The sequence below is a fragment of the Pseudorca crassidens genome, chromosome 15 (genome assembly GCF_039906515.1).
Source record: "Pseudorca crassidens isolate mPseCra1 chromosome 15, mPseCra1.hap1, whole genome shotgun sequence".
NCBI classification, from domain to species: domain Eukaryota; kingdom Metazoa; phylum Chordata; class Mammalia; order Artiodactyla; family Delphinidae; genus Pseudorca; species Pseudorca crassidens.
The window spans coordinates 85,675,041-85,696,418 of NC_090310.1; the positions used below are offsets into that span (position 1 = coordinate 85,675,041).

Below are 21,378 nucleotides of genomic sequence, written 5' to 3' on the forward strand. Positions count from 1 at the left end.
CACGGCCTCTTAGGTCTCCCAATTCCTGTCCCCTTTCCTGTCCAATAATGCTGTCTCTGGTGACCCCAACCCCGGGCGGCACACAGCTGACGGCATCCGCTCAGCACGCTGCCGCGTTCGCTGGTCCCCGTGTTTGTGCCTTTGGGCTGGTCTTCCTCGTTCAGGACCTCAAGGAGCATGAGCCACACAGAGTTCTCTACCTTCCTTTGATCTGAGAACGCTGGTTCTTCCTGGTTTTTGTTTGCTGTGCACTTCTTCCCAGATCTTTAAAAAGGACTTTGCTTCGTCCAAGCATCTTAAGGCTCTTGCTATAATGGCCACTTCTCCTAAAAGCATCCAACCCAGTCCTTGCAGATTCCAGGAGGAGCCACTGATCTTTTTTTCATTCATCTTTGGTGTTTTGCCTTTAGAAGGGAATATCCGTCCTGTTGAAAATGAAAGACTTGATAAAAGTGCTCTCTATGACTCCCTTGAAAATTGTGAGATCTAGCCCAGGATCTCCGTGGTGTCTTCACTCATCCAACAGATATCTATTGAGTATCGACTGTGATTCAGGAAGGCCACCCAAAAAGCCTGGAAAAACGGATGACAAAGATGCTGTGTGCTGGGCACCGTATCAAGCTGTCCACATGCATGAACTCATTTCATCCTGCCAACAACCCTTTGGGGTAGGTACTCATGTCATCTCTGTGTCATGGATGTCAGGAAACCGGGGCTCAGAGAGGTGAAGTACTTTGTCCAAGTCTCAACAGTTAAGAAGAGCTTGCATCCCCACCCGGTCCGTTCTGGCTCGTGGAACCCAAGCGTGGCAATGTTGCATGGTGCTTTGTGGGATAAACCCGCGTCGCCTGCTGTTTTTTCAAGGGTCCTTACGGAGGGCTTTGTGTGAAATTCTGCCCTGACTGATGGTGGGCGAGACACACCTGTCTCTCCTGATGGCGTCATTCCAGCAAGAGATCCAGTGAAACGAGCAATTTGGATGCTGTGAGTGAGATGTGATGATCGGCGGGGGGGGAGTGGTGATGATATGAGGGCTCAGGGTGCACAGAGCAGGGCCCCCAGTCCTGAGCTGGGAATGGCTTTTGGAAGGAAGTGAAATTTAAGCTGTGACCCAGAGTAGGAGTTGGCCAGGTCAGGAGAAGGGTGTTCTAAGGGGAAGCATGGGTAAAATTCGTGAAGCAAAAAAAAAAGACCCTGCGGAACGAAGTTGCGGCCAGTCTGGTTGCAGTGATGAGCGATGAGGTGGAGGGAAGGCAGCACCAGACCCCACGGGGAGGACGCTCTGGGCCTCTTGCGCTCCCATCCTCAGGGCAGTGGATCTGAGCAAAGGGTGACTTGGCGTCCAAGAGAAAGTTACTGAGCCTCTGCTGCCCTGGGTGAACAATGGTGGACAGACAGGCAGAGCCCCTGCTCTTGCGGAGCTTGTGTTCCAGTGGAAAAGCAGGTAAACACACAAGACAGCGTCAGAGAGCAACATGTACCCCAAAGGAAGTGAACCAAGGTGAAGTGAGCTGCAGAAGGTACGGAAAGGCCGGGTAGAGAGGGTCGGAGGGGAGGGATTTGGGGATGAACAGTAAGCAGTGTGGCAATGTTGGGGAAAAACATTCCAGGCAGGGGTGACAGCGGGTGCAAAGGCCCTGAGGCAGCAACAAACTGGGCATGCTCAAAGACCACAGAGCACAGTCAGTGCGGCTGGAACGCAGAGAGCGAGGTGGGGCAGGTGCCGGGAGAGGCCAGAGGGGCCTCAAGGAGTTTGGATTTGATCCTAAATGCGGAGGAGGCCACTAGAGGCGTAGGCTGGGGATGGCAGAGGCTGATTTTATTTTTGACCATCACTCTGCTTCTGTGCGGGTAACATTGTGGAACAGCAAGAATGGAAGTTGGGATGAGGGCAGGGACGTGAGCTCCTGCCGTTGTCTACACTACAGAAGGTGGTGAATTGACTTGAGCGGTGGCCCTGGGGAGAGGAACCCAGATGGGTTTGGGAGATGTTGCAAAGTGAGCTTGCTTTGATACGGAGCCTTTGATTGGATGCAGTGAGGGCCACAGCTTTTGGGAGACAGTCCGGGTTCTGAGTTCCATCCCGACATCAGAGAGACTCCGACCCAGAGAGGGCGGGAGGGAAAGACCCCTGTGGTTCTCAACCAGCTCAGAGAAGGACCTGAATGAGGATGCGGGCAGGCCCTGACCACCTTGTGTTTTTCTCTTTTTTCAACAGCTTTTTTGAGCTATAATTCACATACCATACAAGTCACCCACCTTACAATTCAATGGCTTTTATTAGTATATTCATAGGGTTGTGCAACTGTCACCACAATCCAGTTTTAGAACATTTTCATTACCCTCCCAAAGAAGCCTCATACCCATTAATTAACCCCATGTCCCCCTCCCCCAGCCCCTGGCCACCACGAATCTATTTCCTGTCTCTGTGGATTTACCAATCCTAGATGTTTCATTTCAATGCAGTCATAGAACAAGTGATCTTTTGTGAGTGGATTATTTCACGTAGCGTAACGTTCTCAGGGTTTACCCATGTATCAATATTTCATTCCTTTTTATGACTGAATCCTATTCCACTGTATGGAGACCCTGCATTTTATGTATGTTCATCCTTTGTTGACTTTTCCCCCCACTTTTTGGCTGATATGTTAAAGCTGCTATGAACATTCATGTACTTAATGGTTGAGGAAGGAAATGATTTCTGAGGCCAAGACCTGAGGGGTCCCCAAGGGCTTCGTTTAGACAGTGCATTTAAACTTCCACGTGGGGATTTGCTTGTTATGCTGGGAATCGTAACCAAGGACCATCCAACATTTTACGTTGATAGAGGGATCTTGAGAGTAATGACTCTTTAAAAAGGCATTTCGATGGGAAGGACTGAGGTCGATTGGGGTCCACAGCCTCTCTGAGGTTTGTGAAAAGCATCCAGACAAGGCACCCTCGGGGCCCTGGTACGAGTTGAAGCCCACTCTTCACATTACCAGTGCTGTGTGACCTTGGGCCAGTCACTGTGCCTTTCTGGTCTGTACTTGTCTCATGGCCCCATGGTTCCTGATGGAAATGTGGGCAAGATGCATGGGCAGTGAAGATTTTCATAGAAAGGTGTGAGTGTGAATATTCCAAGCTGCCTCTTTCCAGGTAGTTTTGCACTTCTTTTTTTTTTTTTCTGGATAAAAATTACTCAGCCCATCTCATCCTTCTCATCTGCTCTGGAGTACCTCCTTGGGGTAGTTTGTCTAGTCCCCCATCACATGCTCCCATGCAGCTCTCTCCCATCTACCCCAAAATGCTTACCCGGCTTTCGTGGTGCACTTACGCATTTGGTTTGATGGTTGACGTCTGTGAGCCCAGTGAGGGCAGGCACTGCGTCTAATTTTGCTCATTGGCTTTCCTCCGGCACCTCACCCAGAGTAGACGGTTGTCTTTGTTTGGTATTTTGCAGGGTGACCCTGGGATGAGGGTTTGAGGGTGAGTAACTCTTAAAAGCGCTCCCAGGAGAAACTGGTGACAGAACAGGGGCAGCTGCTCCGGGAAGGGGAGGGGCAGGCGGAGGGTGATCTCAGGCCGTGTGGCCCCCATTACCGCCTTCTCTCCGTGCACGAGGGCAAAGGGCAACTCAGCTGCAGGAGCCCGAGGGGTGAGGGGTGAGGGGGCAGCTTAGAGCAAAAGCACATGGAAGCCGGGCAGGGCCATGACCGTGGTGCAAGGACTCCAGGACCTAGGGAGAGCCCTGCCAGTGCCTGTCCTGGGTCAGTCCCCAGCCAGCGTCCTGGCCGCGCCTTGAAGAACTAAGGCGGCTAAGGGCTGCCGGCGAGTTCAGGATGTGCACCGTTTCCCGTGTGCTCAGACACAGGGAGAGTGTTTTGGAGTGCCAGCTCAGGTGGCCCCACATGGCGACGGCCTGAGCCCAGTTTACCATCCCCGCAGCCAGAGCGCTTAGACATGTGTGATCCTTAACGCGTTTGTAGTTTAGGGGGATTGCAAAGTCTGCGCAAAGCGTGAGCCTTTTTGTTTCTATGGCTCCTTCAACTCGGCATGAATCATGGGCCTGATGTATGTGTGGGTTATTGTTTGGCATCCTGACCAGCTTTCTTCTGGATCCCAGAGTCCTAATTCTGTGAAGACGACACGTGTGAACGAGGAGGCCAGGCCCAGAGGCAGCCTGGAAGTGAGTCGGCATTGAGTACCCGGTACAGACCTGCTGGGGCTGGGATCATTGCATCCTTTATTCCCCGGGACACCGGGCTTCCTCGGCACCAGGCCAGGCCCCACTCAGATGCAGGCGAGCGGGAAACCATACGACCCTTTGCTTCTCATTTCACCCAGAAACCACTGGGTGGGCTTTACAGGTCTGTCTCCGGCTCTAGGACATGTCAGGGAGCTCCACTGGGTCGGACAGGCTTTCTGGTTTTTAATTGAGCTAAAAGACCCGTAACGTAACATTTAACATTTTAACCATTTTAAAAGGTACAATTCACATTGTTGTGCAACCATCCCCATTCTTTAATTCCAGAACTTTTCAGCACTAAACAGAAAGTCTAGACCCATTTAGCAGTCACTACCCATTCCCCTCTCCCCCCAGCCCTGACAACCACCAATTTACGTTGTGTCCCTGTGGATTACCTGTTCTGGGAGTTTCATGTCAATGGGCGCAGATGGTATGTGGTCTTTTGTGACTGGCCTCGTGTTTCCTGTGTTCATCCACACTGTGGCGTGTGTCAGTGATTCATTCCTGCTGGGGATGTAAAATGGTGCAGCCACCCTGGAGGATGGACTGGCATTTCCTCCAAAACCGAAACTTATACCAAAGGGGAAAGTGGGGCGGGCAGAGGGGTAAATTAGGAGTTTGGGATTAACAGATACACACTACTATATACAATATATATAAACTAGATAAACAACAAGGACCTACTGTATAGTACAGAGAACTATATTTAAAATCTTATAATAACCTATAAAGGAGAATATATAAACCTGAATCACTTTGCTATATACTGGAAAATAACACAACACTGTAAATCAACTATACTTCAATTAAAAAAAAAAGTGAGGGGCTTCCCTGGTGGCGCAGTGGTTGAGAGTCCACCTGCCGATGCGGGGGACACGGGTTCGTGCCCCGGTCTGGGAGGATCCCACATGCCGCAGAGCGGCTGGGCCCGTGAGCCATGGCCGCTGAGCCTGCACGTCCGGAGCCTGTGCTCCACAACGGGAGAGGCCACAACAGTGAGAGGCCCGCGTACCGCAGAAAAAAAAAAAAAAAAAAAAAAAGGTATTTCCCTGGTGGTCCAGTGGTAAAGAATCTGCCTTACAATGCAGGGGACGCGGGTTCAATCGCTGGTCAGGGAACTAAGATGCCACGGGGCAGTTAAGCCCTCGTGCCACGACTACTGAACTTGCATGCCTCAACTAAAGCCTGTGTGCTGCAAACTACAGAGCCCATGCGTCCTGGAGCCTGCGCGCCACAACTAAAGAAGAGAAAACCCGCCCGCCGCAACTAGAGAGAAGCCTGCACACAGCAATGAAGAGCCCACGCACCACAACTAAGACCTGACACAGCCAAAAATAAATAAATAATAAAAATAAATCTAAAAAAAACAAACAGAGCTACCACAGGACCCAGCGATTCCACTCCTAGGTATATACCTAGAAGAATTGAAAACAGGTGTTCAAACAAAAACTTGTATGTGAATGTTCATAGCATCACTATTTACAACCACCAAAAGGCGGAAACCACCCAAATGGCCATCAGGGGATGAATGGAGAAACAAAATGTGATACATTCAAACAATGGAGTATTATCTTTTCTTTTTTTAGTATTTATTAGAGCTAACTTAACTCTTCCTGACATGTCAGAGCTCACCACAGGTGTCCTCACTTTCCCAGGAAGTCTTACCTGAGTCCGGAGACCAGTCCTTTCTCTGCCCACAGAATCCTGCCTCAGTCTCCATCACAGTGCCTTGTCCATCATCAGTTCATTCACTGATTCCTTCCAGAGTATCTCCCAGGACCCCGCTGTGGCTGGGCCTGCATCTCTCCAGCGGGCAGAGACTGTGAGATCAGCTCACCTCAGGGAGGGGCGCGTGCTCTGAAGGGGTGAGGTGTGCTGGGCCCGTGCCGGAGTCTCACTGTGCCTCAGTGCACCTCCCATGGAGGAGACCGTGGTACCAAGACCCCAGAGACGAGAAGGAGGCTGCTTCGTAAAGGCGGGAGGGAGAGGGAGCCTCCAGGGCCGCCAAGTGCAGGGGTCTGGAGGTGGAAGGAGGGTGGAGAAGCTGAAGACCCCCAGGGTCGGGGCTGCTGGTGAGGGCAGTGGTCACGGGGCGTGAGGAACCACGTGGGATTTTATTCCAGGTGCAACTGGAAGCCACCGGCGGGGTTTAAGCAGGGAAAGGTGGGGGTCAGGGGACATGGTGTGACATGACCCAGGGGAGGATGTTGCAGGAACCTGGGAGCAATGAGGGTGACCTGGACCCGGGTGGGTCCAGGGGAGGGAGGAGTGGTAAAGTCGCACTGTCTTAATTGCCCATTCACACGACTGTCACCACCTTCCACCCCCAGACCCTGGGACTGGGCGGGCAGGGGCCAGGTCTCAGGCACAGAGTAGGCGCTCAGGAAAGTGGACCGAAGTGTGAGCGAGTCAGTGCAGTGTGGGTGCAGCGGGGAGTGGACAGAGCTGGCTGCATCCTCCACCCTGAGCGGCTCCCTGGCGGCCCAGAGTGGTGGCTGGGACTGGTGCCGCTTGGGCTGGCCCTCGCTGGGGACGCCAGAGGGGGCTGCTGTCCAGCGGCAGCGGGAGGTCCTTAGGGATGTCTGAGCAGACAGGTGACACCGCAGGAGCAGGTTCCCAGGACTGTCCCGTCACTGGCTGTTGCTTGTCCCCAGGAAGAGTGTGCTGTTCGGTTGCTGGCTTGTCTGCCGTCTCCATCTTGTTGTGTCGCTTCCGTGACAGTCACCAGAGGTGCCAGGGCCAGAACAGGGGCCTTCGGAGAAGCAAGAACCCCGATGACAACAGATGTGCAGATGCTTACAGGTGTTCAGGCATCACATCCATGGCTCTTGGGTGAAAGTTCTCGGTGAGCAGCCAGAGCTCAACCGATGAGGTGCCAGAAGGAGGCCGAGCCAGGCGAAAACATAGCACATGGCAGGAAGGCCCATTCAATTCACGAGGGAACCCAACGTGCGAAATCCTGAGAACCCTGCCTTGTTCTGGTAGGATGATAACCTTCAGATGTGCCTGGACCAGCTCCCCACCCTGGGCAGGGGCTGTGAACTTGATCATAGGAGGATCTGTAGCTCCCCTCAATACCTGCTGAGCCCTTGCTGGGTCCCCCTGGGCTGTTTGGGGGTTAGGGAGGCAGTTATACAGGACACACTTGGTCTCTGCTTGTAACAGGGAAGAACCTTCCGTGGTCTCTTACAAGTTCATCACTAAGGGGATGTTGCCTATAAGCTTAAAATTATGCATAATGGCCCGTCTCTGGAAACCCTCCCTCTCAGGTAATGAGTATTAGGCTAAAATACCTTTTGCTCACAGGAAACTCCTGACCAGGCCCACCTGTGAATGACTGCAGGAAGGAAGAAAGTAACACATTCCCTCCGGAGGCTGATGGGAACCAGGAAGTGTTTGACTTTACTCCCTCCCCTTTTAGTATAAAAGAAGCCTGAATTCTAACTCAGGCAAGAGGGTTCTTTGGCACGTGAGTTCACCCTCTTCTTGGTCTGCCAGCTTTCCAAATAAAGTCGCCATTCCTGGCCCCAGCAACTCACCTCTCGATTTACTGGTCTGTCGTGTGGCCAGCAGTACAAACTTGGCCTCAGCAACTTGCTCTCGTGGTCAAATAGCCAAGATGGACATTAAACTAATGAACATGAAATCAATAGCTAATTATAAATTCTATTGAAGACTATGGCAGAAAAACTAACAGGAAACCTAACAGGTGAGTATAGAGGATGGGGCCATGAGGAATGAGTAAGAGTTCATCAGGGAAAAGTGTGGCCTCTAGAGGGATTGGCCTGGGAGGCGGCCCTGTGGTGGGAGGACAGAAAGAGACAGACAGAACTAGAGCATAGTGGGGCAAGGGCTTGGCATGGTGTGAGATAAGCAGAGACCAGAACTCTGGGGTCACAGTTGAGGTTTTATATTTCATTCTAGACGCCACTATGACATTAAGCAGGGCAGTGATGCGAGGCCCCGTTTGCTTAGGGGAGCAGGATTAGTGGATGCCTGGAAACCAGGGAGGAGGCTGCAGAATAGTGTGGGCAGAGTGCAGCTGGCCTGGAGCCCAGGGGTTAGAGGTGGGCAGGACAGTAAAGGCTCAGAATCAGAAAATGTTCCTTTTCTCCCTTTTTCTTCCTGGGGTGTCCAGTAGTACTTTTTCCCTGAAGACATTTCCAAAGGGACCATTTAAGGCAGGCGTTGGCAAGTGACAGACCGTGGACCAAATCCTCCTGCCGCTGGTTTTTGCAAATAAAGTTTTATTTAAATATAGCCACGCCCATTGATTTACATATCATCTTCTGCTGTTTTCATGCTACGGCAGCAGAGTTGGGTAATTGTAGCAGAAGTTGTCTGGCCCTCAAAGCCCAAGTGACTTACTATTGAAGTCTAAGATATTTACTATCTGGCCCTTTACAGAAAATACTTGCCCATCCTTGACCTAAGCAAAATGCGTCTGGGACACATTTTCTAAACACAAATCTGTTGGCTTAGAATCTTCCCAGCATTTAAAACGTGTTTAGTTCCTGTGAAAAATGCTAAAGTATGCATATTTTAAAATTAACATTTGTATGTCCTTAAGCGTTGACTGACATTATTTAAGAATCTCATCTTACACTTCAGGGTTGGAAAGTCAGAGTTGGAACTTGGGCTTTGAAGATGTTGGGCGATGTTATTTGTCTAAATTTATACTGTGATGCTAAACTCTCCTGATGCATTATTTTACCGTTTATGTCTTCTCTCTGAAACACTGCTTTGTCTCCGCTCTGTAAAATAGCATCTTTAAGAGGATGCCTCTGAAACCAGCTTTTAGTCTTTGCAAAGTCTTTGGGCTTCTTGCAAAATCATTTTTATGAGCGTTTGCTTGTGTGCAGATACGGAGCATCCTACGAAACCCAATGACGACAAAGCCGATTTTCCAGATCCTTCCTTTTTCCTTCCCTGACCCCGTCGTCTTCATGTTTCAACTCCTGGTTCTAAGCTCTGTGCAGCCTTTTTGGATTCACTTGATTTACAGATTTGAGCTGATTTCACTTGGAGAATTGGCCATATGTCTGGCAGACACCCGCCACCATTGGCAGAATTATGGGGTTGCTGCTAAACAGATGGGCTTTCTAGTTAGATGTGCTGTTTTTTCCACGATACATATGAGGGAAAAAAGAAGCCACTTTTAATAATGTCTTGATTTTTCCACTGGTGTCAGAGGCATGAAGGATGCCCATTTCTCTAGAGTTAATTTCAGCATCATTTCCGTGTAGGAGACCTTAGACAGCTGGAAGAGGCTTAGAGACTCGGGAAATTTTGAGACCCAACCTCTGCTAAGATCTTAGAGAATCCTGTTACCCTTGGAATACAGATATCGGGGAAAAGAGTGTTAACTTCCAAAAGTAAATTGTCCTTAGCACTACTTAGCAGGACTACGTTGAAAGTGCTTAATCTCAGGTCTAGTGCTCAAACTCCATGTGACAGCTTTTGTGGGGTTCTTGCTGTCTGGGCAGCAAGATGTAAATGCGGGTTGGCTGACCCATCTGTTTAGGAAAAGCTGGCCAAGCGGCTGAACGGGATTGCTTTTACTGCAGGACTTCTCAGAGGCTTTACTATGATAATGTATGGCGGCGCTCTTCAGAGAAGCCTTTTGGTGTAGGTAGTGTTTCCCAAGTGTCTTCATTCACAAAGCATCGCCCCTGCTAGGGTTCCATGGGACATGCTTTGGGAAACACTGGTGTCATGCCCAGATGGGGAACTTTAGGTCGGAGAACTTGGGCTCCAATGCCGGACCCACCACTTCCCAGCTGTATGACTTTCCACGCGGGCCCCCCATAGCCTCCACTTCCTAAATGTAAAATGGAGCTGCAAATGTAATCCCCGCCTCCTGGGGTTGTTTGTTTGTATTGAACATCCAAAAGGATTTGGTGGCCTCCCTGCGAGCATTCAAAGGTATGTTCTCCTACGAGAACATACTCCTACTGTTCCATTCACAGTATTCCAGGGGCTGTTATTCACTCGGAAGCTCAGCCAGGCTCTTGAGTTTCCTTCTGTATGTTCCTTAGCACCTCCACTAATGCGGAAGGGAGAGAAAGGAGATGCTGTCTGCTTAGGGGGTGGCTGGGAGAAATGGCGGGGCAGCATGGGGCCAGGAAGTTGCTTAGGAATTATAGTTATCCCCCTCTGGCAGGGGGCACAGAGGTGGCTCAGCTCTTTGTTCATTACCATTGACCCGCGTTTTGATTCATTTTCAGTTTTTGTATCACAGGATCAATCTCTTTCATTCCTTCATTCATTCACTCGGGTCCCCAGCACTGTCCTGGGCACCTGAGAAGGAGGAAGAGCCCGCTGTGGGGTCTCTGTTTCCTCCAGACTGGAAAGGCAGCAGTTTTTCCACCCCAGGGGGCTGTCAGCGTTCACAGCTTCTGATGCATTCGCTCGCAGAGCTGTAGGGAGGACTCTGCAGAGCTGCTGGGAATAGAGCCGCAGACCTTGAGGAATTCTTTCCCCCTTGAAATAAATGCTCCCGTCTTGCTAAGCCTGCCTCCCCTGCCACACCCCCTCCTGGAAGCTGTTCACCGGTGGCCCTAGTTCTGCGTATTGATCAGTGCTCCCCACCTATCCTGTGCTTCAGTCATTTCTCCAGAATTTTCCAGTAGGAGTGGAGAGGGTTGAACCAAGAATACTTTTACGTCTGGGAGATTTCAAATCCATTTCGTAACTTTGGTTTTGGAGGTCAGGACCCATCCAGGTGGTGGGTCTATTAAAACACCCAGCACTTTCTTAGAGGACAGCGGCCGTCAGGCCACATCTCTTGCAGCCTGGCCGCAGCCATTGGTCTTTTGACCCTAAATGCCGTGATTTTAGTATACGTGGCTTTTTTTTTTTTTTTTTTTTTTTGCTGTACGCGGACCTGTCACTGTTGTGGCCTCTCCCGTTGCGGAGCACAGGCTCCGGATGCGCAGGCTCAGCGGCCATGGCTCACGGGCGCAGCCGCTCCACGGCATGTGGGATCTTCCCGGACCGGGGCCTGAACCTGTGTCCCCTGCATCGGCAGGCGGACTCTCAACCACTGCGCCACCAGGGAAGCCCAGTATATGTTGCTTTAATGCTCTTCTCTCCTCCTTCACCCTGTATCCCAGATAACAGTGCTGTCATCATCTGCTCTGGGGTTAGGACGAGGGCTTTGGGAGCAGGTGTCCTGATTTCCAAGCCCACTGTGTCACTTTAGCCACGTGACCTGGGAAAACTGTTTCCCATCTCTGCTTCCATTTTCCTCATCATAACGAGAGTGATGACGGTAACGACCTGCCTTCTTGGGTCTTGATGGGACAGGAATGAGCTGATTCACGTCAGGTGCTCAGGACACAGCTGTCACACAGTAAGTGTCCAGCAGATGCTGCAGTTGCTGGTGACAGTGGTGACAGAACAAACCTTGGTTTCCTTGACTCTTCTGTGTGTGTTACTGGCCCACACTGGTTTCTCACCCAGCTCTGGCGAGGACTCTGCCTCAGCAACGTCTCTGGATTCCTGTCTCCCTTCTCTGCTGTCCCACTGCTCTCGCCCTGCCTGTCCCTTCTCAGTGGGCCTCCTGGCCGTCTGCTTTGTTCCATGAAGCTGCCGCCCACACGGACGTTCTCTGCGGGGCTGATCTGGTACCAGATCCCTCAGTGATTCCCTGCCCTCAGGGCTCCTATCATGGCCACATACAGCTCTTCTTGTCTGGTCCCCAGACTGCTGTCCATCCCCTCCATCGAGAAACCAAGAGAGCTCCAGCCTAAGGGTTCTCAGGTTCAAGTACACAGACCCATGCCAGCAAATTAGGAACACGAAGGACAACACAGGCTTGCTCTTTTTTCATTTATCAATATATTTATCGATATATCAGTAATAAAGATGCCTTTCTTACTTTGAGATGAGCTTTTCCTGTTACTGATAGTCGGTGGTGATGATGATGATTTTGTTTCCGTGTGTGTGTGTGTGTGTGTGGGTGGGTGGGTGGGTGTGTGTTGGTCGTTAGCTGGCACCGTGGGAAGCTGGTATCTCTCTGTGGATCCCCGTTTTATACACGGAGATTTTCCGGGGCTCTGAACCTCTGACTGGCGGTGTCAGATCTCGCTCCGCTGCTTTACCATTATCTTCCAAACACCATGTGCGATCACGCTTTTATGGGTTTGCACCTTTTATTCAATTCCTAGTCAACCTCCAAGGCCCAACTCCAAAATCACCCCCACCTGCAGTAGCCTTCTCCGAGTCCGCCCGCTCCAGGCAAGAAGAGTTACTTCCCCTGCGGTTGTAATCCTCCATCCTGGTTCCTCCTGGTGATTCCGTGCACCTTGATTTTCCCCGTGGTCAGTGGGCCCACTAGGGCAGGGGGGTGTCCAGCACCTCTTTCTTCTACCTCATACCTGGCACAGTGCTTTGTTTAAAGAAGCTGGTCGCTGCGTATTGCCAGATGGATTCTTTGGGGGCAGGGAAGGACTCACCGAAGAAATAGAGGCCACACTCTGTTGACCCACATCCCCACTTCCATAGCTCGTATCACGTTCTGAAGGCGTCTCACTGCAAGCAGGCGAGCTTCACGCAGAGCAAGACAGCGTGTCAGTGTGCGTTCACTGCGCTGTCTCAGACTCAGAGCAGCCCTGGCACACAGCAGGCCTCAGCGGATGCTTGATGAATGAATTTGTGAGTGAATGAATGAAACAAGCAAAAGGTCCTGTTCGAATATTGTCTGATACGGATGGTGCCTGTCTTCCCTGTGAGGCCAGCCGTGCAGCACGTGGCACCTGGTAATCGGGGAGCGGAGCTTCCTTTCCACTGTGTTTTGGGGAAGGTGACCTGGTGAAGTGGAAGGAGACAGGGCCGGGTCAGGGGATAGAAGATGACGAAGCAGAAATGCCAGACATCCCTAAGGCGAGGACTGTGGAGTCAGATGGACGGGGACCACATCCTGGCTCCAGCCCTGGCAGCTCAGCATCTCAGATTCACAGGTCGCGCAGGTGTTTATTAGAGCACTTCCTGGGTGCCAGGCGCCAGTAAAGGTGCCAGGGACCCATGACGAGCAAGGTGGCCACAGTTTCTGTTCTCATAAAGCTTAACGTTGGTTCCAGTGGGAAAGATAGATGATAACAATAAATAACAGATCCCAGGATGATATCTGAGGGTGATCAGAGCTAGGACGGAAGGGGATATTAGGAAGAAAGGAGTTGGCCCTGAGCCAGGCATGGAAGTTAGTCCGTAAGCTCAGTGCCCTCAGCCATGGCATTGGTGTCCTTCACTGCCTGGTTCTAGAAGTGCCTGACTTGTAGGTCTGTGGGATCCGTTGATGGCGTGGTGGCAGTGGGTCCTGGGGGACGAGGGCCCTGACTGCCGTTAACCTCAGAGGGGACGGGGAGAGGGCTGGAGTTGTGGAAGGGACCAGAGATGGGAGGGGCTGGAGCTGCACCTTCAGCCCCAGGGCGGGGCGCCTGGCCCATCCATCGTTTGGGAGCCTGGACGGCCTCCTGCCTGCCCTGCAGCCGCATGTTGTACTTTCCCAGCAGATGCGGGGAAACATTTTTCATTAATTAACTGCTAATGCTTCACAGGTGGCAGAGGTGCCCCTGGAGCTTAGCGCCGCGTGCTATTCAGAGGCTGCAGGGGTCTGCTGATGTGTTGGATCTGGGAATCCTCCCTGATGTGGGAAGGAGGTTCCCGGGCAACTCCAGGGATGCTGAGCGAATTCAAGGGCTGGGGATAGAGGGTGGTGGCGGTCCCCCACCCTCCCTTCTCTCTGTGTGACGCACACGTACAGGTGCACGCACGCCCTCCCATATAGGCACACGCATGCACATATGCACACACCCTCTCTGCTAGACACGCGCCTGCCCACATTCACTCCCACCCTCCAGTGTGAGTGGGCCACACGGTACCCAGGAGGGCCCGCCCCCCCTCTGCTCCCTCGGACCCCCATGCACACCGTCGGTGACCCATTCATGCCCTTGGGTGGCTTGTAAGTGATTCCTTCACTGGACGGAGCATCTCTTCTGAAATTGCTGGCCTTGGGTTATGAGTGACGGCCCTCGGGAGCCCTCACCCTGCCTGGCCCTGGGTCCAGGAGGGCGGAGAGGGCGCTGGAGGTGCAGGCTTCAGACCTCTGGAGCCTGTCCCCACCTTTGCTCCCCCAGTGACAGCAGGCCCCTGGGGAGTCGCTCAGACTAAGGTGTCTTCCTGGTCGCGCACATTGGATATTTGGTAGATGAACAGATCAGGTCGTTTGAGCTGAAGAGACCCAGTCGCTCCTGCTGAATTCTGAATCAGGTTCAAGCCCCTGCGTGCCTCCCCAGCTGCATCCGTGGCCCTCATACCCGGCGCTCTTCCTCCAAGCCCTCGACCTCGCTCTTCCTCTGCCTGGGACCCTCTTCCCTGCCCCCGCTCCCATCTACACTGCTGGCTCCCTTTCACCCAGGCTTCTGCTCCAGTAACGCGCTCAGAGCAGCCTTTCATAACCCTCCGTTGCCAGGCAGCCCCCGCGTCTCCCCCGGCTCCCTGAGCAGATGCTGGGTTCTGTCCGTCCGTCCTCATGTCTGGAAGGATCTCCTTCACCACGTGGGTTCCCATCTTACGTGTTCTGGGCACCAAGGATTCAGCTGCAAACCAACCATCAAAGGCAGGCCCTGCTCTCAAATTAGGGAGGTGATGAGCAAAAGGCAAACAAGTAACTGTGCATCTGCGTGTGGGTCTGTGTGTGTGCGTGTCTGTGTGTGCGCACGCAGACACACACACGCACCAGGTGATGAATGTGATGGGGAAAGGTAAGGAGAGGAAGGCAGCAGGGAGCTAACTATGGGGCGAGCAGGGTTGGTTTCTTAACGTCCCCCCTCCCGTTGTCCGTCTCCCGCTGGCCGCTAGAAGCCCCACAGAGGCAGGGATTCTTTCTGTTCACCTCTGCACATTCTCCTCCTGGTGCGATTCCGGCACATGGCTGGTGTCAATAAGTTTTCGTTGAATAGATGAATGAATGAGTGAATGGATGAGTGAATGAATCCTCAAGGGGAGAGTGGTGTGCAGTCTGTTCAGTGGTCGGCGTGCCCCGCCTGTGCCCCGGGCTGTGCGGTGAGGACCCAGGTGTGTCAGAAGTGAGGTGGGAACCACAGTACCTGCTCCAGCCACTGTGGGGAGGGAGTAGGGAGGCAACGTATTAAAATAGTGATGGTGGGGGCTTCCCTGGTGGCGCAGTGGTTGAGAGTCCGCCTGCCGATGCGGGGGACGCAGGTTTGTGCCCCGGTCTGGGAGGATCCCACATGCCGTGGAGCGGCTGGGCCCATGAGCTATGGCCGCTGAGCCTGCGCGTCCGGAGCCTGTGCTCCACAACGGGAGAGGCCACAACAGTGAGAGCCCCGCGTACTGCAAAAAAAAAATAATAATAAATAAATAAATAAATAAAATAGTGATGTGGAGGGAGGGGGGAAGGGGTGTTGAGGAGGGGGCCACAATGTCCCTTCTGCCCACCTCCCATTGGTTCAAGCAAGCCACATGGTGAGCCCCCAGGTAAGGACTTGGGAAATCCCTTGTACGCCCTATTCCCCCAGCAAGGCCGGGGTAAAGGTGAAAATGCAGGGAGGACAGTGGTGTCAACACTTCAGCCCCAGGTAATGAATGACAGAGCCAGGGTGTGAGCCTGGATCCCTGCTTCTGGTAGCTGCATCCTAACAGTTACGACGTTCTGGTTTCCATAACATGCCATAGATGCTAATGCATAATAATGCTGCTGATGAAATGGAACAGGGGGCTAGTGGGCAGGGGTGAGGTGGGCGGGGCTTGGGAGCAGATTTCCGAGACCTTTACAGCCTTGGCAATTTTGTCCTAAATGAGAAGGGAGGCCACAGGGAGTAAGCAGGAAAGCGATACGATCAGACTTACATTTATAGGGGTTCACGGGGACACCAGTTAGAAGGCTTGTGTGAGCATCTGGGGTAGAGATGCTGGTGGCCTGGACTAAAGTCACAGTGATACAGGGGGCAGATGGAGTGAGGTTTGGGGTCTGATTTGTAGTTTATTCTATGTGCTGCTCCTTTTTGCTTTGGCTGCCAGGAAGCTCAGAGCCACACGTGGTGTCTCTAACCCCTGATGCGGTGGCTCTGTCCAGACTCCCCTTCCTCTGGATTTCCTCGGACACTCATTTGTCTTGTTGGGCATGTGTTTCTGATAATGGCTGCCCATCCTTTGTGGAGTGAGATGAGATATAAATAAAGCGATGACAGTTCTTCCTCATCTACATGCGTATCTCTGGGGATCTTCGTCTTTATCTTCAAACCAGCCTGGAAGCTTGGGGAGACCAGGCCGTTTCTTTCTCCTTTGTGCCAAAAATGCCTCCAGGACAGTCAGCTTTTCTGGGGCCACATGGCACCGGCGGTTCCACTCCCATCTGGCATCCGTGGGCGGAGGAAGGAAAGGAGAGGATAATAACACGCAGTGAACTGACTCTTGAGGAGAGGAGGACCATCTGCATCCTGCACGCCTGGAGTGCGGCGCTGGGGGTCGTGACCTTGCCCTGGCTCACTGACTTCCCCACCCGAACTTCCTGGGCCCCTACTAGGCGCCAGGCACTGGGCTTACAGCTGAACCCAAGGTAGAAAATGTCATGGGCTTAGGAGCCTGGCTGGTTTGCTAAGTCCGCAGAGAGAAGTCCTCCAACGAGACCCCTGGGCTGTCTGTCCACACGAGGTTTCTTTGTGGACCCCCTGCGGACCCAGCCTCTGGTGTACACTTAACACTCAATTAAATAACAGCTGTAGACAGGGGCTTCCCTGGCGGTCCAGTGGTTAAGACTCTGCGCTTCCACTGCAGGGGTCGTGGGTTCGATCCCTGATTGGGGAAGTAAGATCCTGCATGCTGCACGGAAAAAAAACAGCTGGAGAGAGTGGTTGGCTTTGTTTGGACGGTGTTGGTTTACGCCTCCTGTTGTGTTCCATCCATGTGTGTCCTGCTTTGGGTGATAAAGTTATATCGTCACCCTAGAAGCAGCTTAGAGATACGAGAGGGGCCTCTGGAGTCAGGCCGCCCGAGGCCATCATCCCCTCGCTCTGGCAGCTAACAGAATGGCTTGTGGCTCCGAGCCCCAGTGCACCCATTTGTAAAATGGATATAATAACAGGCTCCACCTCATGGATTTACTATGGGGGTAAAATATGTTAGCACTCGGCCCAGAACAAGTAGTGACTAACTTTTGCTCCATAGTAATTATCGTATTACTTACACAATATAAATGATTATGAAAATGTCTACTGAGAGCCACCCGTGCTGGCACGGCATGTTAGGCAGAATGGGTAGACAGTTTCAAAACACAGATAACATTACTTCACGTGGATCGTAACATGCTATCGATAAACTGTGTATTATGTGTGTCTACCTGTTTCCAGACGTCATGGCCACCGTATGGTCACACAGAATTTTCCTCTCAACCCTAGGCATCAGGGATGATGATAAGCTTCATTTTCCAGATGTGGAAACTGAGGCTCAGAGGGGCTGAGTGGCTTGGGCTGCTGACGGGCACAGCCCTCTGGAAGTCAAACCTCAGGGGTTGCTCTGGAGGCTGCCGGCTGGGGCTGCCTGTCCCTGGGACGCCCGTCCCATGGGGCGTTGGGCTGGGTCTTTTGATGACCGCCCATCCCAGGTCCTGGCCCCTCCGACTGCTGGTGGCCCCCCCTGGCCTGGTCCTCGCTCTCTCCAGCCCTGCTGTTCCTGCATCTTTGGGTGTCTCTAGGGCTTCCTTGTTCTGGATAAACTCTGCCCCTTCTCACAGGCAGCAGGAGGTGAATTAACCCAACTGAACGTGGGCTGGTACATGATGGAACAAGCCCCGTCTCCATCGCCTGGCCCACCCTCTTGAGCCCCAGGCTTTGGAGGATCACTGGTGGCCCCAGGGAGGAGGGGAGTCACCTCGGGCCCCCCAGGCTGTCGTGTGGGCTTGGTCATCACTGACCGCCTCGCTGGGTTTTCGCCTTCCAGATGAGATGGACCAAACCCCCGCAGTGCGCTCTGAATATCTGCTCTCAGGGATTCGAACTCCCCCCGTGAGGAGAAACAGCAAACTGGCCACCCTGGGCAGAATCTTCAAACCCTGGAAATGGAGGAAAAAGAAAAATGAAAAATTGAAGCAGACAACGTCCGGTGAGCACCAGGGAGAGGGGGCCTGGCGTCACCGTCACCGCGCTTTCTGTGGCTGGTGTTGGGAGGGGCAGGCTGTGCTCTGTGGCCTGTGACGGCCAGGAGCTGTTCAACCTCCTGCGGGTCCCCTCTCTCCACCAGCCCTTCCAGGTCCCTGGTGGGGGCGGGGGCGGGGAAGCAGCTCTAGGTCCCACCCGAAGCCCACTCACGCCCAGACCGTAAGGGGCACACACGTCACCCTCGACCTAGTTAAAAATGCAGACTCAAGGTCAGTGCAAGGCCAGGCTGGAGCTGAGGCCTGGCTTGTAACCATCTCTCCTTCCTGACCACACCGGAGTGGGGAGCACCCAGCCCTCCTGCACCTGGACCCTCACTTTGACAACCCTGGGGCCTGGGTCCCACCGTCCCCAAGAGCCCCCTGGGGGATTCACTCAGAGGGTCGGGGCCTCAGTTTGGCCTCGATACCGACGCTCGCCGGCTCCTAAGCTCCTCCTGAAGAGGCAGCTCCTACCTGGGCAGCCCCGTCCGGATGCCCTCCCACTAAAGGACCCCAGAGCTCCCCTCACTCACCTTCAGCTCTGTGGGAAGCTGGGTTACGAGAGGCTGGACCGCTGCCCCCGCCCCCTCGAACTCCAAGCCAGGAGCTCTGGCCACGAGACTGATGCAGGGGATGCACGTGGTGACGACAACACAACTGGCCGTAAGAGTCAAAGCGACACCGCACGTTTCTAACAACGAAGTGCTCAGAAGCCCCCGTATCACAGCGCCCCTGCCCATGTCAGGAACGGGAAGCGGGATCAGATGGGCAGCCGCTGCCAGGGCCAGGCAGCAGCAGGTTGTGGGCTTGGGGTTGGAGCCCTGGCAGCCGGGCTCGGGTCTGGTTCCTGGGCGATGGGGTGCCCTCGGTGAAGCGGAGGTCGGTGCCCTGAGAAGCAGACCCCAGGGGAGACAGCATCTCGGCTCCCACAGGCCTGTTAGCTGCTGCTGGAAACAGTCAGCGAGGGAGCTGCTCGTGTGGAGTTAGTCCTGGGCCTCGGGGACCCGCCTGCTAAGTGCCCGTCTTGGGCTGTTGCCTCTGGCGGTCCCTGTGGTCCCAGCCTTGAAGTGGTGCAGACTCCCGGGCTCAGGGGACGGCAGAGGCAAAGCCAGTGGGGCGGGGGGCAGGGGGGGCTCCTAACAGCAGCGGGGGGTACTTCCACCCACACTTTTTATGCAATTTACAAACTTATTTTTTTAACTACCCAAGAAGTTGATGGACAGATTCTCCTCGTCAAGGATGAAAGCAGAACAAACATCGATATTCGATGAACCTCGTGTGGCTCCTGTGTGCCAGGCACAGAGTAGACAGGGAGACCCAGACCCTGCCCGCTTAGAGCTTTCCGCCAACTGGGGGGCCAGGCGACAGACAAGCACGTGTGACAGTCACGACCTTGGCGGGGCTGAGGAGGAGGTGGGGGGTGGGCGTTGCCCTGGGCTGAGTGGCCTGAGAAGGTCCAGGTGAGGAGGTGACACTGAGCTGAGACGTAATCGGTTCCCTGGAGGGAAGCAGGGAAGAGCATCGCAGCCAGGGGAACAGCTGTGCAAACGCACCGAGCTGGGGAAGCCTCGCCCGGGCATCAGTGAAAGGCTTAGGGGGCCAGAGCAGGGTGACCTCTGTGACCTTGGGGAGCCCCTGATGCTCTCTGGGCCGTGGGGTTGGAGGGTGAGCTGCGTGCTCTCGGGACCCTGTGTCCCTGGCCTACTTGGCACTGGGCTGTGGGGAGCAACCTGTGAGTTTTTCAGGATGCTGTGCGGGCCCTGCCGGGGGACTGAGGGTCTCCAGGTTAAGACCTGCAGCATCCCTGCCTTCGGGCAGGCATCCCCGTTGGGCCCTTTATCAGGCATTTGGAATTCTGCAGATAGCGCTGCATTTCGTTTATTTATGCTAAACCGTTCTTTCCCCCCAGAGTGTGGGATGTTATTTATTTCAGCCTATCCAATCCCCGTCTTCACAGGCATCCTTGGTTAGGATGAGATGAAGTAAAAATAAAGATGATTTAGAGAGAGGAAAAAAAAAAAAAACAATGCAGACAGTGGTTTGGGCAGAGTGGGGACCAGTGACACCATGAAGGTGGCTCTCGGAAGCCTGAAGTCTGGGAAGTGGCATCTGAGCCCGTACCTGCTCTGGGAGGAGGGGAGGGGGGCTTGGGCCGTGGGGACAGGTGTCCTGAGTTGCAGACAGCAGCCCCTGGCAAGTGCCTCTTCAGGTCATTGGGAGGACTTACAAGTCAGTGCATCTGAGCAGGGTGCTACCAAGGCTGCCACCAGCACTGGTCACAGTGCGGTCCCTCCATCCTGGAGACCTTCACCCTCGTCCTGCTCGCCTCTTGTTTTTGGACTGGGCGGCACCTCCCAAAGCCAGAGTTCCGTTTCTCAGTTTTATCCACACTGCTGGCACCTGGAAATTGGATTGGAAATTGGACTCAGAAAGGAAATTATGTTCCCTTTGCCCCCAGTTGTCTTTTTCTCGGTATGTTTGGGTTTTCTATATTCATCCCTCAGCGTAAACACCCTCAGGGAAGCAGCCGTGTTTCCCCAGACGCCCTGCCCCCATGCCCTCTGGTTCTGGTTGATGCCACTCGCCCAGATGTTTGTCATCTGTCCCAAAGCTCTGGCTCTCAGGCAGAGTCCATGCCTGTCTTGCTCCCCTGTGCCCGGCACACAGTAGGTGCTCAGTAAATATTTTTTAATAAATAACTTCATGGTCATTGCCTGTTTGTCATTGGCCACTAGACTTTAAGCTCTGCTACTCGAGCGGCTGTTTCGTTCCCACGTGGGGCAGGGCATTCATACATGTGGGTGACCCAGAGCCCTTTGTGATCCAGGCTTATAGCCGGTACTTTGTCCGTATCTTTTAAAGAGAGGGTCTGAGGGGTGTCATGGGTTCGTGTTTGGAAATTGGATTCTACTGCAGGCAAATTGTTTTCTGGACAGTTAGGGAGAAGAAGGAGAGCAGAGTGAGACCGGCCCCTGGGAGGGGAGAGGCAGGG

General features: G+C 53.4%; 1 protein-coding gene across 3 annotated transcripts in view; it reads left to right on the forward strand.

Annotated features, from left to right (window-relative positions):
* PHACTR3 (phosphatase and actin regulator 3) overlaps nucleotides 1-21,378 on the forward strand; it is a 238,390-nt gene that overhangs the window by 119,723 nt on the left and 97,289 nt on the right. For all 3 annotated transcript variants that reach the window (XM_067708625.1, XM_067708624.1, XM_067708626.1), the window contains exon 2: nucleotides 18,191-18,352. In XM_067708625.1, the coding sequence (XP_067564726.1) occupies nucleotides 18,191-18,352 (162 nt within the window). The remainder of the gene's footprint in view (nucleotides 1-18,190; nucleotides 18,353-21,378) is intronic.